This window comes from Silurus meridionalis, chromosome 8, assembly GCF_014805685.1.
Source record: "Silurus meridionalis isolate SWU-2019-XX chromosome 8, ASM1480568v1, whole genome shotgun sequence".
NCBI classification, from domain to species: domain Eukaryota; kingdom Metazoa; phylum Chordata; class Actinopteri; order Siluriformes; family Siluridae; genus Silurus; species Silurus meridionalis.
In genome coordinates this window covers 5494107-5510000 of record NC_060891.1, presented here as the reverse complement: position 1 = coordinate 5510000, position 15894 = coordinate 5494107, and the positions used below count along the sequence as shown (strand labels likewise).

At 40.7% G+C, this 15894-nt stretch overlaps 1 protein-coding gene across 1 annotated transcript in view; it reads right to left on the bottom strand.

Annotated features, from left to right (window-relative positions):
• Positions 1-3690: 3690 nt before the first annotated feature.
• Positions 3691-15894, bottom strand: part of fancm (FA complementation group M) — a 35574-nt gene continuing 23370 nt past the window's right edge. The window contains exons 11-22 of the mRNA XM_046855967.1: positions 15404-15638; positions 14290-14441; positions 12947-13105; positions 10482-11943; positions 8692-8777; positions 8500-8568; positions 8284-8400; positions 8003-8162; positions 6954-7060; positions 5391-6174; positions 4744-5035; positions 3691-3973 (exon numbers count right to left, since the gene is read on the bottom strand). Of these exons, the coding sequence (XP_046711923.1) occupies positions 3862-3973; positions 4744-5035; positions 5391-6174; positions 6954-7060; positions 8003-8162; positions 8284-8400; positions 8500-8568; positions 8692-8777; positions 10482-11943; positions 12947-13105; positions 14290-14441; positions 15404-15638 (3735 nt within the window). The 3' untranslated portion in view covers positions 3691-3861. The remainder of the gene's footprint in view (positions 3974-4743; positions 5036-5390; positions 6175-6953; positions 7061-8002; positions 8163-8283; positions 8401-8499; positions 8569-8691; positions 8778-10481; positions 11944-12946; positions 13106-14289; positions 14442-15403; positions 15639-15894) is intronic.

Below are 15894 nucleotides of genomic sequence, written 5' to 3'. Positions count from 1 at the left end.
AAACCAAGAGTCCAATAAGCAAAACCTTGTTTGCCACCCCTCTGGTAGTGTAGTGGTTGGTAATGCGTCCTCTGCTATCTGACTCACCCGGTTCCATTCCTACCCCTTAGCTATCCTTTAAATTGTTTATTAAGTTTTATAAAAGAACCAAAAAAGGTCCTAAAAATCAGGTTCTTGCAGGAGATCCTGTGGCTCAATTGGAAGAGCTTTGCCTCTGGGTTGAGAGGTTGCTGGTTCAAACCCCAGCCAGGGCTCAAAGTTAGGAGTGTGGAAGGTTCCAGTGACCGTAGTGAGGAAGGTGTCAGAAATGGCTGCATGGAAGGTCAGATGTGGACGGTTTCAGAGGGCGTATCCTGAACCAGGGGGGCAATATTCAGGCGTCTGCCCCCCTGGCATCTGAGAAGCTGAAAACAGGGGGTTATGAAGCAAAAACATCCAAAAAACTTTCGACATAGGCTTCTAGCAACAAAAAAAAATTTTTAATAACATAATTTTTCCCTTCTCTCCCCCTAAAGCCAAAACTACAACCCTCACAACTTCTTTCCTGAGGTTATAACCCATCAGGTCTTCACAGCCTCCTACTCCATTGCTCACCACACACTAATTTCCACACACCTTACCCAGTGCAGGGACAAGCCAGATTTGAACCAGCAACCTCAGAGCTCAGAGGCAAGGCTTTTACCACAAAGCCATCAAGTCACACAACTCACCTTCTTTTTTGGGGGGGTTTATCCCTCGTTTCAGGCTTCAAAGCAAGAAATTCAGACCAAAAAGAAACACAGAAAGCAGGATTCGAACCCTGAACCCCACAAACAGCAAAATACCAGTCTAAACCCACTGAACCATCAGAAAGGACAGGCTGTGCCAATTGTTAGAGCAGGTCTATCTTTTCTTTCAAACCATCAACACAAGAATATAATGCTAAAGACAGACATAGAAAGCAAACCCATATCGTGACAATGCAGGATTTAAACCATTAGCGAGGCACCAGCATTAACCCACTAAACCATCAGGAAGGACAAGCTGGGAAGCTTGTTTAGAGCAGGTCTATCTTCCTTTTTTTTAACCCATCAAAACAAGAATATGAAGCTGTAGGAATCAGGAATTTAACCTACCTCATGACTAGCAGACAGAAAGCCAGGTTTGAACCGTGACCACCAACATTAGCAAAGCACCAGCCTTAACCCACTAAGCCATCAGGAAAAAACAGGATGGGAAGCTTGATTAAAGCAGGTCTATCATTCTTTTTAAACCATCAACACAAGAATTTAATGCTAAAGAAAGATGTAGGAAGCGAATACAGATGTAAGTAGCGCAAGATGAACCCACATTGTAAATAGCAGGAAAATAGCAGGATTCGAACCAAGATCCCCACCACCAGCGATAACGTTAACCCATTGAACCATCGGTGAGGACAGGCTAGGAAGCTTGTTTAGAGCAGGTCTATCTTTCTTTTCAACCCATTAAAAACAAAAATATATCGCTAAAGAAAAATGTAGGAAGTGAATCCTGATCGTGACTGGCAGGCAGAAAGCAGGATTCGAACCCTGAACCCCACCAAAAGCACGACACCTGATTTAACCCACTGGACCATCAGAGAAGACAGGCCAGGAAGTTTGTTCAGAGCAGGTCTATCTACCTTTAAACCATCAACACAAGAACATAAAGCTAAAGAAAGATTTAGGAAGCAGGAACATAACCGACATCGCAACTAGCAGGATTCAAACCCTGATCCTTATCATCAGCGAGTCACCAGCCTTAATCCGATGAACCACGGAAGAGATCAGACTAGGATGCATGTTTAGATAAGGCACAAGCCTTAAACCACTGAGCGACCACTGCTGAAAAGCATGTGTGCTTTTTGGAGGGTTCATACTTTGTTTCATGCCAGCGCAGTAAGAAAGAAGGCATGTAGGACTGGTTTTGAAACCTTATCACCAGCGTGGACTATATTAAGGACCATGTTCAGGCACAAGCCTTAACCCACTGAGCTACCACAGAAGTGCTTTTTTTTTGGTGGGGTTATCTTTCATTAGAGACCAGGAAATCAAGAAATTAATTCAACACAGAAAGGACAGAATTGAAATGTATTCAGAGTGGACAAGGTCCAGAAGTTTTATTTACCAACACAGCAACCAGCTCAACCAGGAATCAAACTCTCAAACTCATCCTCATGGGGACCCTGACATTAACCCACTAGGATCATATCCATCGCATCTCAATGCATAACCACCATTAAAGATACGTAAGAAGCAGCTACTGATGCGATGTGATATGATTGACCACTATTTGGATGCAGCGTGAGCAAATTTTGATTTGATTAAACACGTGATTCAATAAAATGCCAAGCAATGAAAAAACTTTTACTTAACTGCCTTCTGACTTCTAACAGGCCTTAATAATGCAAAAGAATATATAAAATAAAAATATTGATTAGATGCAGCTCTAATTCTGCCATGTAAATCTGTATTCTATGTGACTCTCGGGACACGTCTTTGGTCTCCATAGTGACGTGATACATCATAATTATGTAGCAGCAGCGGTGCTGAGAGAATTCGCTCGAGAGAAATCAATCTGCGTGTGGTGGGCCGTCAGGGCCAGCAAAGGCTTCTCTGCTGGCCTTATCACTATCAGAAGCATTGACCTGCATTTACAACCGAAGTTCTAATAACTGTTCCATGATATTGTATTAATTTATTATCTCTTCATTTAATAGTGTTTCTCTTGGATGCACTGCTTCCATTACGTGTATGTGGATGTTAGATTTTTTTTGTCCAATCAGATTTAGAGTATATTAGCAATGGGTCTGTTTCTTTAACCAATCAGGTTTAAAATTCGCCTCACAGGGCAGCTAGCTGGCCCAGAATAGCGTCAGCATTTTTTCGTCCCCTGCTTGGTTGGTCAGAGGGAAACTGTTACAGCCAACTTCGACTAGCAAAACATTTCTGCACACATTAATACATCTGAGTTAGACTTTTTTTATGCCCACAATCACTGATGGAGGAAGAAAAATTGATTTGGTCTCAGACATACTTGAAAATAAATTTTGAAGAAAAGCTAGACATCGTGAGGAGATGTCGGGCAACCCTGAAGCTAGCTAGCTTGTCTCAGCCTGAGAAATGGTTTGTTCTCCACTTCCAGACCAGTGAATACGAGCGGTACCACTGGCTTACAGCCTCTGAGGAGCGGTGCAAATTATGACTATGCATCTCTGGTGAGTAGGTTGTATCTTATTAAACTTTTATGTTTTTGTCAAGTTATTAGACAAATATTGATTCTGAACTGCCCCAGATGATTTAGGTGCACAGTCTCAGGTACCAAATACACGGCCCGCCACTGCAATCTGCATATATAATACTGGTCACAAATTATTGATCACTTTCTAAATTATTATATGTAAATGCTAACTTATATCTGATGCACATATTTTTTAATTAATGCATACCAATGTAAACCAGTGAATCTTAAGATCCCTGTGGTTTATTACTGTTACGTTTTCTCTAACCATTTTGATTCATCAGACAAGCCTTAGACAAGCCTTAGAAAAGGGTTAGGAAATATTATTTTATTACTTGACTCATGTACAGTTCTTATATACAGCAGCATTCACAGAAATATTCTTTATTTGGTATATATATATATATATATATATATATATATATATATATATATATATATATATATAAACAATAGGGAAAACTAAATAATGTTAACATATTTATAAAAAAAATGAGGTAAATGGGTTGATTATGAAAACACTATATTTCAGAATGTCTAAAGTGCATTGAATAAGTGTGCATGGCGTGCAATTATATTGCATTTCTAGTGCATGGACAAACGTCCTGCTTATAAGTTATTCTTCTAAGTGTTGCTTTTCATCAGTGTGGTGTCACATGAGTAGCGCAGACAGCGGTGAATCTCCTCTGCTTTGGAGCGGCTCACTTGTAGACCTGACTGCAGTGTGTCCACAGAACTGAAAAATACAACAAAGAATATGTGAGAATTTATAAGAAAATTATCCGAAAGTTATTCCTAAATAATCATTATTTCCCCATTCCCCATTTCACAGAGGTATTATGAAACTAGTATCATGCAATTTTGGTTATATGGTAGTGTTTGCATAAAACTACCGGTTTTCTCCCAATCAGTTAATATTCAGCCTAATATGATAATGCTGTGAAAAGTAATGTGAAATGAAAGAACCTTTTAATAAACATTTCTAATCGTTGTCTACTTTCGGACCCCCCTCCCGTTAGGAGAACATCTTCGTATCACTTGGTCCTCTACATCTGCCTCTTTCAAACCAATTAATAATTAATTAATATCAATAAATATTTATTTAAACATGTATAAATATTTATGAATAAAACATAAAATGATAGTGTCAAAACAGCGACTTCAGAGCCGGATCTTCATCTTTGGGAAGAGGGCAAGTCCGCAGGAGCCAAATCTGGCGAGTAGGGTGGGTTTCACGTGTGAAGAGAGCTAGGTGACAGGGTGCAAATAGCAGACGTGTTCAGAATAGAACCAGTTGCTCAGCTCCCGATGTATCTTATAAATGACTTATAAATGTTGGTGCTCCTTGTGACTGTGCATGCAGCCTTGTGCTGCCATCTAGTGGCATGTTACAAAACTTGACTCAAAACTTTTTGATACCACCTCGCATATCTAAAATGTACAAATGAATGAATGTCGCCTCTTTGATGACTAACGTGTAATAGTTAGCGTTGCTAGCTCCGTTACCTGTCAATGAGATGCGCCACAGAGTAGAATCTGTTACACATGTACAGGGCGCTGATGTAGCTTACACACGGCAGCGTGAGGTAAAACTGCAGCGCCTGCTGGCGACGACCCTTCACCTCCACCGGGACGTCGATGGCTTTGCCTTTCCTCTGCTCTACCTGTGCTAGTTGGGCCAACAGGGCGGCGGTGTCGTCCGGACCCGAACTGAACAGCAGACGGACGCCTGCTCTGACCAGTGCAGCCACGGTACTATCGTAATAACGGCTGCGCTGGAACTGCCGCAGCGGCTCTCCTAAGAGAGAGCATAAAAAAAACAAACATTAAAAGGAACGAGCCATTAAGGTAAATGTTAATAAAAACGTTAATAAAAGAAATAAAAATATAATTCCTCATATAAAGAATACATTTAGGAATTTATATATACGCATATATATATATATATATATATATATATATATAGAGAGAGAGAGAGAGAGAGAGAGAGAGAGAGAGAGAGAGAGAGAGAGAGAGAGATAGAGTGAGTACTTATGGAATATGGAATCTTATCTAGTCCAATAGTCGTGCATATCTTGTGAAAATCACAAATATGTTCAATTATGTCTACTATACACAGTATTTTAATCTATACACTCTTACTGTGTGCTTACCCGGTTTAGTGCGGTCTTTCTCCACCAGGAGGCACACTCGCTCAAACAAGCCCTGCAGGTTCTGCATCCTCTCCTGCAGCCGCTTGCGATTCTGGGCACTGGCCAACTCTGACTCGCTCTGCCACTCCACAGCCATGCGGTTACTGACAATGAAATCGCAGCTGCCCAGAGAGCAGATGTGCACGGCTGCGCCATGTTTCAGTCGAAGAGCAGACACGACATTCGCACCGGCACTGATGCAACGACTGTCCACTAACACACACACACTAGCTGGAGTCAAAGAAGTGGCACTAGGCTCCAGGAAATGCAGCTTTTCAGAAACCCAGACCTGGTTACCAAACGGTGGTCTGTCCGTCTCCTGTTTCTTCAGCGCAGCATCCTTTGGGCTTTTTTCTTCTCCTGCTTGTTCGGGGTCACATTCATGCAAGCGGGGCCGAGGTGGGGTGTTCGAAACCCTCCCGGGTGCGCTGTCTGAAAAGGGCAGCTTCTGAGCAGAGATCGTCTTTTTCTTCTTCTCATCCTTCTCCTGTTCCCCTTCACTCGAATCGTCGACTCGGAGGATTCTCGAGCGCTTGTTGGCCTTTCGGGTTTGGACGATTCTCTCCGCTCCGGCATTTTGTTTTTGATGAACTCTCCGGCGCGTAGCGTACTGTCGCCTCCCGTCTACGTACGAGTCTTCAGGAACAATCTCTTCCTCGTCAGAAGCACTACTGGCGTCTTCTTCGACTTCACTGCCGTTGACAACAAAACTGTCCTCTTCGTACGTCTCATCCTGCTCAGGAACCTGCGTGCAGCGTTTGCAGATTTTTGGAAAAACATACTTTACATCGTAGGTGAAATCTACAATACAAACTAACACTCCACACCATGCCTACCCAAGATCTATAAGTACCCATGTTAAGTCTTCATGTAATATTTGTCCATTTTCACTGACGCATTGCACTGTTGCTTCACTTACTTCCATGCGATACGATTGGCCCCTATTACGATGTAGCGAGATCCAATTTTGATTTGATTCAACACAATACGATGCAATGAAAAAAATATGATTCAATATGATAGTGTATTTTTATTTCTTGTATTTAAAACTATGCATTTACTTAACTGCCTTCTGAATTTTAACACATGGCCCTTTCACAAACAAGCCTTTCGAAAAAAGAAAAAGAGTAAATCAAACTTTCCCCTGTTCTGTCTGCAGGAAGACGCAGCTCTACCTCTGCCATGTGAATCTATATCCTACGTGACTCTCAGGACACACTTGTTCTCCGTAGTGTTGTGATACGTCATATCCACTGAAATCAATCTACATATCAAACATTGGTCACAAATTATTGGTCACTTTCTAAACAAAAGTATAGCGCAGCTACTACTAATCATATATAAATAAATAGTTTTCAAATCTGTTCAAAACGATGCATTGCGATTTAAATGCCAACTTGTATCCGACAAACACTTGCATCGCCTGGTTACCCTCTATGCCTATGCAGCAGTGCAAATCAGTAAATCTTACCATCCCTAATACAATACCAATCACCTGTTTCTCAAAGGATTCGATCTACTCACCTGGGAGAAGATGTTTAGATTATGCCTGGGCCTGTGCACCATTTGAAATTTGCTGGAAATGGCAGGACTCTTTACAGATTTCAGATAAACTCCATGCATCTCAGAATCTGAAAAACAGAAAGCCGAACAGAATTTCTAAATCGCACACCCTTATTTATACGGCCCAGCGGTGGCGGGCCGTGCGTCTCACCCCTAGGACTTCATCGGTGTCCTACATGAATAAGTTCACCTCTAACTACCATCATTATGATGCCACGGCTATAGAAAGCATCGATATTATACAGAAATGCAATATAACAGAGCGCTGCATCACACAGGAATCTCATACAGCGAGAATGTCATTACTAAAGCAAGAAACCCAAGGCACAAAATTCAGTCTCAAACTTTTTTTTTTTCACAAACTTTAAGCCAAAAAACTGAGACCCATAACAATTAGACCAATGAAATTCAGGTGAACCATTGAAACTCTTTATATTAAATCGTGCTCCCACTGAATCGGCCGCACCACATCATAAATATGGATGCTGTTCCTCTGACATTGGACCTGCCGCTCACTCGGACTGTCAACAGGAAATGCGAATCATTCGTCACGCTGAAAACAACCGGGCATGAAAAAACACACTTCACCTGTGTTCTGAGCTGCACTGCATCGAGAGAAATGCTTCACCGATGGTGATTTTTAAACGCACGACGATGCCAAAAGATAAACTCTCGAGAGAAATAGTTGTGAAAGGAAGGATGAAGACAGTGAACAATGACTTTCTTGGTAGGCTACTGTTTAGATACAAGCCGTGTAACAGACACTGTCTTTCGTTAAAGCCTGTGTAAAGTTCATTAGTTTCAATGTAGACACCTGCGGCTTATAAACAGGTGCGGCGTATTTATGTTCAAAATAAAAATCTTTGTCAAATTCAGTGGGTGCGGCTTATATTTTGGTGCGCTTACTAGTCCGGAAATTACAGTAGTAATATTTTATATTAAATCCAATATAACCACAAATCCAGTTCCAGAATGTCTATTAATCCATATCATAAAACCTTTTTCCTTACCATTAAGGCCCTGGGAGAACTGAGTGTTGTCCACTACAAAACCTTCCAAAGACTTTTCCAGTTCTTCTCCATCACATTCATCAGAAGAGACAGAGCCTCCTTCTTCACTCAGCTCGGCCTCTTCATCCAGAAACTGCCTCCCGCTCCTGTGCACTGCCTTCTGGTTAATGATCAAATCGACCAAAAGTAAAACGATAAATGTGAGACTTTTTTTTTCCCTTCCCTGCACAACTTATTAATAACCTTCTCCCCAGCATGTTGTGGATAAGAGCTGCTTTTACCTTCACTTTCGCCTGAAGAGGACGCGAGTGTTTATGTGGCTGCTGCACTTTGGGCCGACTGAACGATTGGTGTTGAAAGTCATCGTCTGAAGCAGCTTCCACGTCGCTCTCCTCCGACTAGGAAATAAAGCCAAGGTTTTTCAGGCATGATGTAAACACAAGCACATACTTTTCTGGTCGAAAAGGTTTGCGAAACACAAAAATCATCAAGATTACCATGTTTAATCGAGGTACACGCTTTTTGGGAGCTTGGATAGGAGACTCCACCTCACTGGTTTTTGATTGCTAGAAAAAAAAAAAGACATTTATATATACATTCACTGAACCAATTGCACATAGATTAATTATTGCACATCGCAAATGGCTGGGGTCTGTGCATGTCTAGGGAGGTTTTGCAATTATCCTTACTTCTGGAGATGCCAGGGGATTGGCTCTTCCTTGCCTCCCTGGTTTTCTAATAACCGATTCCTCTTCACTGTCGCTGTTGATAATTTCTGGAGAATTGTAAAATAAAATAAAAAACCATAAATATACATAAAAATTACCAAAAATTGAGCAATCAGCCGGATCATTCATTTCACATGTCATAGGAAAAGACTCTCTTATCCTCCCCATTTTCTTCTTAATTTAGTTTTAGCCAATCAGCAGCCAGCGCTCTCATCATATTAGTGATTTTTCTGGAAGAGTAAGGGGTTAATGTATTTTCTCCAGGAAATACAAACCCAGACATCTTTTCGATCTGCTGCTCATGCAGCACCACAGGGCATCATAATGCATTCAGTGGAAAACATTGCATCCGTTTTTTTCCACATATATACGAGTTCCCATAACAGAATGCACTGTTTAGTAGGCTAAAATATCCACTTATCATTTTGCATAACGAGAAGAGTTAAACATCCTTACTTTCTCTTACTCAATTTACTCTGACTGCTTCCTTTTACATAGTTCTACTCCATTATCATTTTAAAGAGTGTTTTCTTACCATTTTTACTTCAAAAACACTCTCCAATGGCTAAATTCTTGCAAATTACCACCACTAAGACAGATAAAAAAATTCCAAACAGTAAATACGGTTTAATGCTACACGTGACCAAACACCAAAAAGTTTCGGTACGGTGCATGTGTACTGAATGCAATCCTTGTTTTACGTGTGGAATGTGGTTTAAATCGGAGTTCCCTCATGAACATGTTAAATGGAGGACCACAAATCCAGAACTCAGGTTGTTTTTCTGTGCAGGCACAAAATCGCTGTCACTTCCTGTCCTCTTTTGAAAATTGTTAAAGAAAATTGTTTTTTTTTTGCTCGTTGCTTTCGATCAAGGCATAGGACATTGCACCTCAATTGCTGACTCTTCTACTGCTCACAGTCCACCATCACTCTCCAAACAGATGTCTATTTAGCATTTAGCAGAGTGGATGGACGCACGGCAGCTGGTCTGGACGGCATACGCGCTCAAGCATGCACTGGACAACTGGCACAGGTCTTCATTGACATTTTCAAACTGTCACTGGCCCAATCCATGGGTTCCACGTGCCTGAAGACTACAACCATAAGACCAGTGCCTAAGCATTTAGCTGCAGAAGCCTGAATGATTTTTGCCTGGTTGCATTTACCCCTATTGTTATAAAGTGCTTTGAGAAACTGGTTTTGAATCACCTCAATGGAGGCCTACCACCTACACTGGACCCACACCAGTTTGCCTATCGCCCGAAAAGGTCAGATGCAGGTCCATGGCTCTTCATTCAGCCCTCACCAACCTGGATAAAAACAACACCTACATCAGAATGCTGTTCATTGACTTTAGTTCTGCGTTCAATACAGTCATCCTGCTGTACTGATCACCAAGCTCTTTAACCTGAGCATCTGCACCTCCACATGCAGATGAATTCTGGACTTTCTGACCAACAGACCTCAGTCAGGTAGGTTGGGCAAACGGGTATCCTCAACCCTCATTTTAAACACTGGCATCTCACAGGGCTGTGTTTTGAGCCCACTACTCTTCTCAAAACAGCAACATATCATAGCTCTGATTACCTTGGCCTCTGTAAAAAAAACACCCTGTATTAAGACATCCTCTGTCCCCGAAATGGTTAGTGACCAGAGCTATATGATATATTATTATACACCTAAAAAACAAACAATCCTGAATAAAAAAAAAAAAGAACAAATATGAAGCTACTGCAAATTATAAACCAACCTGAACAAGATTTCCCTGGATCAAGCAGAGACCTCCGACACAGTCGGTTCCCCGTTGCACGTGCTTGTGAGTCCGATATTTTAGGAAAGAGCCCCAGATTTCGTTTTTTTGAAGACACAAATGTGTCAGGTGTTGAAGCCTTTGGTCTCATCAAACTCTCTTGCTCTATGATTATGGGTGAAAGGTTGCTCTTGGCGATGAGAGATGGTAGCTTTTTGCCCATTTGACCCATCCTCGGGGTCGACATATGTCCTAGGCTGTTGGAAGATGTATTGGGTTCATTCAGGGTTAGTAAAGTGAACGTGTTCTTATTATCAGCTATAGGTTCTGCAGTCATGTCAGAGGCTGGTTCTGCAGGCTCCTCCTCTTCAGAATCGAAGGAAAACCCAAGATCAAAGTTCACCGAAAAAATGTCCTGAGAACAATCGAAAGTCGCAGACCTCTGCTCAGATGATGGTTTCTTTTGTTCATTGTCCTGTCTGATGATGGGAATTACAGTGTCTTTGTGTGGAGTCTCAATATTCGGTAATGATATTTGTAGAAAAGCCTCATCATCACCAAACAAGTCAACACTTTCATCAAAGCTTCTAGGATGAACTTTAGACTCAGAAGGCGGATTCGCATTTTTATCTGCTCCATCATCTACAACGTCTTCAAAGACCTCATCCCAGCTTGGACTGTTGGCAGTACCATCCGGACCAGCCGAAACTGTCTCATGAGGCAACGTTACAGCTTCATGAACCGCTCTTGCTATGTTACAGTCCACAGAGTCTGAGTCTAACGAACTCTCAAATTCTTCAAGGTCAAAATTGACCTGAAATTGATCGAGCTCTTCGTTTGGACTACTGCAGATCTTGTCTGATTCATGAAAGTCGGAAGGTTCATTGACGCTCAATGAGCATTGTAGATCAAAGCATTCGGGTGGAGATCTAGAGAGAAGAAGTTTGACATTCGAGAGGATCGTTTCCAAGTTTCGAGAAGACTGACTGAATTTGAGTTTTTGACAGACATTCCATTTGGGTAAATAGAACAATTCACCAATGTCCTCATCAGGGTTTGTCTGGAGTCCCTTTGTGTGTTCAGGAGAACCGTGGGTCTGCTCGTCTTTCCTCACGGGATTTGTCTCAGGACGCTCAATTACATCAGTCTGCATGGCATTACCATCATTTGCGAGATCAACATAGTCGCAACAAAACACACTTAAACCTTCTGTAGTGGCATCACATTCGGACTCTGAAGACGCTTTATGATTTAATAAGGTCCTTGAAGAAGGTCCCACTTGGTCCTCCTTATCTAAGTTAGTTTTGGAAACAGAATGCCTGACAGCTCGACCGACGAGCCCAGGTTTAGATCTTTTCTGCCGAGGATTTGTAGGTTTCGCTATTGTGCCATCCTCCTCAAAACCAACAACATCCTCCTTTTGTAGATATGCCTTGACCTCAGATTCATACCTGCACCCACTCTGTTGGATCAGAAACTACGGATTAATTCAATGGATAGAAATAAATGTGGGCTTTTTAGAAAATATTGTAGATATTAGAAATATTTAGAAAAAAAAGAGGCTGAAAAAGATTTTTTCATAAAAATATTATTCCCTCAATTCTGCTGTAAAATTCTGCTGTAAAATATTATTGCCTCAATTCTGCTGTACATTACGTTTTCTGAATATGACCTTCCCAATTAGCATGGAGATTTGATTTAACCCATTAAAAGACCCAATGGGGCAGGAATCACGCTAACCCAAGTTAAGAGGAGAAGCTAATGGTCATGCCAGATATAATTCCCATTTCTAAATTCTCCACAGTAACGATTTTTTGTTTTTAATATATATATATATATATATATATATATATATATATATATATATATATATATATATATATATCTATAATGTACTGATAATATATTCCAAACAAGTAATAGGTCACTTTAAGCTTAACTGAAAAAAAAAGGTGTATTATAACTGTGTAACATCATATAGGGTCAATGTTATGACTTTTTAAGACGTGTTTAAGACCGTTAAAAATAAAATGTAAAACTTATATTACGAAATCAAACACAAACAATAACGTCGTTCGCAAAATATTAAATCCGTTTTACATTTGTGGTAAAGTTCAAGAGAGATTCGTGTCAATAACAGAAAGCTGAATGGCTGTTGGTCTCATTTTTCGTCGTAATACAGTAAATTATATTTGGACTAGCGAAAGAGAGACTACAACACCCCAAAAACAAACAAAAAACAAATAAATTACGACCTGTTTACAACTATTTGAGACCTAGAAAAGTAAATTTAAGCCTAAAATGTAGGCCCTAAAACACACACACACACACACACACACACACACACACACACACACACACACACACACACAAAACCCCCTGACCCCTGTCCTTCTGCATTTAACGCAAAATGGTGCACAAACATAATAACAATGCCAAATAAACAATGCCCCCCTGTGCCTCACCCCTTCCTCCTCCTGTCTCATCTGGTCAATAAGTTCCATGATGGCGGTGAAATGGAGGCAGCGGCTCGAGTGGTCCACTTTATGTGTTGGAAGAGGCTGATTCTGCCAGTGTCTCCATTCCCAAAGAGATAGGTCTCGCACCGGGCCGTTCACACACTTCTACACAAACATCACACACACTCATCCACATGACAACTTTGCAAATCATCATTAAATGACATGATAGCTACGGACTGTAACCAACACGGAGTATAGTTATATTATATCCACTTGTACAACTGTCTTATAGCAGTTAAATTTTAAACAGTTACATTTTGTACTTGCCTTTTGCACGTCTAAATATATTTGCACTAACTACCACCTTTATTACTTTCACTATCATAATGACATGCTTTTATAATCATTGCTATTTGAATCAAAATGCTTACTTACTTACTTACTGATGTGAGTGGATATCTATAGCAAGGTTGGATCGTACTTATCGATAACTAATTAATCAACTGATAGTTTATTAAATGGATACTGGATTAAAAAAACATGTAAAATAGTATTGAACTTTATTACAAAAAAAAAAAAAAAGTACTGAATCATGAAAATGTGCTAACGTAAATTTGAATATATCCATTAATAAATATAATTATATAATTAATATAATAGAAATAATAAATATATTATAGCGCTCTCCGTGCAGCACACAGTCTACTGTGTAAAAATAAACAGCACGTGATTCAGTAATTCGCCTCTAGAGGCCGCTCACGTAATGACAGCAGACTGGAAGTCCTCTATTAATAACTAAGGGAATTTTAGTTTAAAGTTCGAGTTAAACATATTTAAAATTCTCTGTTTCTGGCATTGTTCAGAAGCCATTTCAAATGTAGGGGCGGGCTGTATCTGGCCCACAAGCCGAAGTTTGGGAACCCCGTTTTAATATATTTTCTCATGTCTTCTTTTATTTCCTCATATTTTCTCTTATCTTATATTTATGTCCCTTTTATTTAATGCACAGACTTCAGAAATACTCAAAGCTGTATTCTGTATATAACCATGTTTGTGACAAATAAAAACCTTGAAATTAAGAAATAAAGCTTTTTAAAAGCTTTTAAACAACAATTAATTCAGAAATCAACTTTGGTGCAAGTTTTGCCTCATTTCTGCTGATAGATAAAAACGTGTTCTGAATATGATCTTCCCAATTAGCATGGAGATTTTTTATTAAACTCAATACAAATCTTAAAGCAGCAGACATCAAATCAATGAGCATGTATAAACATATATATACTGCTTGCTGTAACTACCCTAACAGACCCTAACCATGAGCACGGCACTACATGAGAAGAGGGTACCTCTGGTTGTGGGTCTGTGTTAAAGCACAGGAAGGAGGATTGCTGGAGTCTGGGCTGGGCTTCATTCTCACCCAACTTCATGGTAGATAACCACTCCGCCTCGCCAGCAGGTGAGAGAAAGCCGTCGTCCTTAACATGACCCTGCAGACCATCTGCACACAAAGCCACATGCTTACGATCAACATTTACACACAGGATTCATTGGCTGATTTAAACTTGTGCTTCTAACATAATTCTACGGAAGTCCTAAAAGTCCATGTTATTATGATATATACGTTCTCGTTTTCTCAACATAAACACTGATTCTTCGTGATCAGTACTTCATTTTTCTCTGTATTCTGCATCATCACGGCATCATGGATGATCGCGTTCGCTTTTACTTGGATCAGGGACTCACTCGAACTCAAATATCTCTGAGACTTACACATACCGTATTTTCTGGACTATAAGCCGCTACTTTTTTCCCACGCTTCGAACCCCGCGGCTTAAACAACAAAGCGGCTAATTTATGTTTTTTTTCTGGGTTTTTCCCGGTGTCACAAGCTTCAAGCCAAAACAGATGCGCTCCCACTGAATCCGGCCGCACCACATCATAAATATGGATGAGGTTCCTCTGATGTTTGACCTGCCGCTCACTCGGACTGTCTACAGGAAAGGAGAATCATTCGTCACGCTGAAAACAACCGGGCATGACAACACGCACTTTACCTGTGTTCTGAGCTGCACGGCATCGGTCAGAAAAGCTTCACCGATGGTGATTTTTAAACGCACGACGATGCCAAAAGATAAACTCCTGAGAGAAATTGTTGTGAAAGGAAGAAGGAAAACAGTGAACAATGACTTTCTTGGTAGGCTACTGTTTAGATACAAGCTGTTGTAAAGCCGTGAGTCTGGGTCATGGGATAGCTCGCTAACTGTGTAGACACCAGCATCTACAGTAAAAAGTGGCGTGATCACGAGAAAATTATGTCAAGATCACGAGAAAACAAGAATAATAATTTTAAAAAATTATATATTTAAATATAATGCATGGCCTCTTAGGAATTCCGTACTATCCGAGTCAAGTCAGTAATTATTATTTGAACATAAAAGTAATAGGCTTTTGGGTCAGTACCCTGGGCGTCCGGCTCGAGAAGAGACCCTCTGCCGAGTGACTGTCGGACGTTGCTGGACCGCCTGCTGCTCTCTTTGACCTCAAACTGACCACATGTAATGTGCATCTTGTGCAGCATGGGAGTGACTCCAGCCGGCAGCATGCGGGGGCTGTGTGGGAACATGGAGAAGCTGTGCTTGCTTCCCATGATGCACTTGTTCACACTGCGCCTGTTACTCTGGCTCTGGTTATAGGTCTGTAAAATAGTAGTAGTAGAAGAATGTATTGAATGCCATGTCAGCATACAATACACAAGAAAATACAATAAAAATGAAACAGAAAAATGACTACTGTAGCTGTGGTTATATACGATTTTGTTTCCCCACGGACCATTATTACTGACGCCCCACCAGTTAAAATGGAGAAACAGGGGAAAAAACAGCTAGTTAATTTCCTGAACCATACTTTGAATCAGTCTGTTGAAGAATGAACTCCAGGTAGTGGGTGGGATG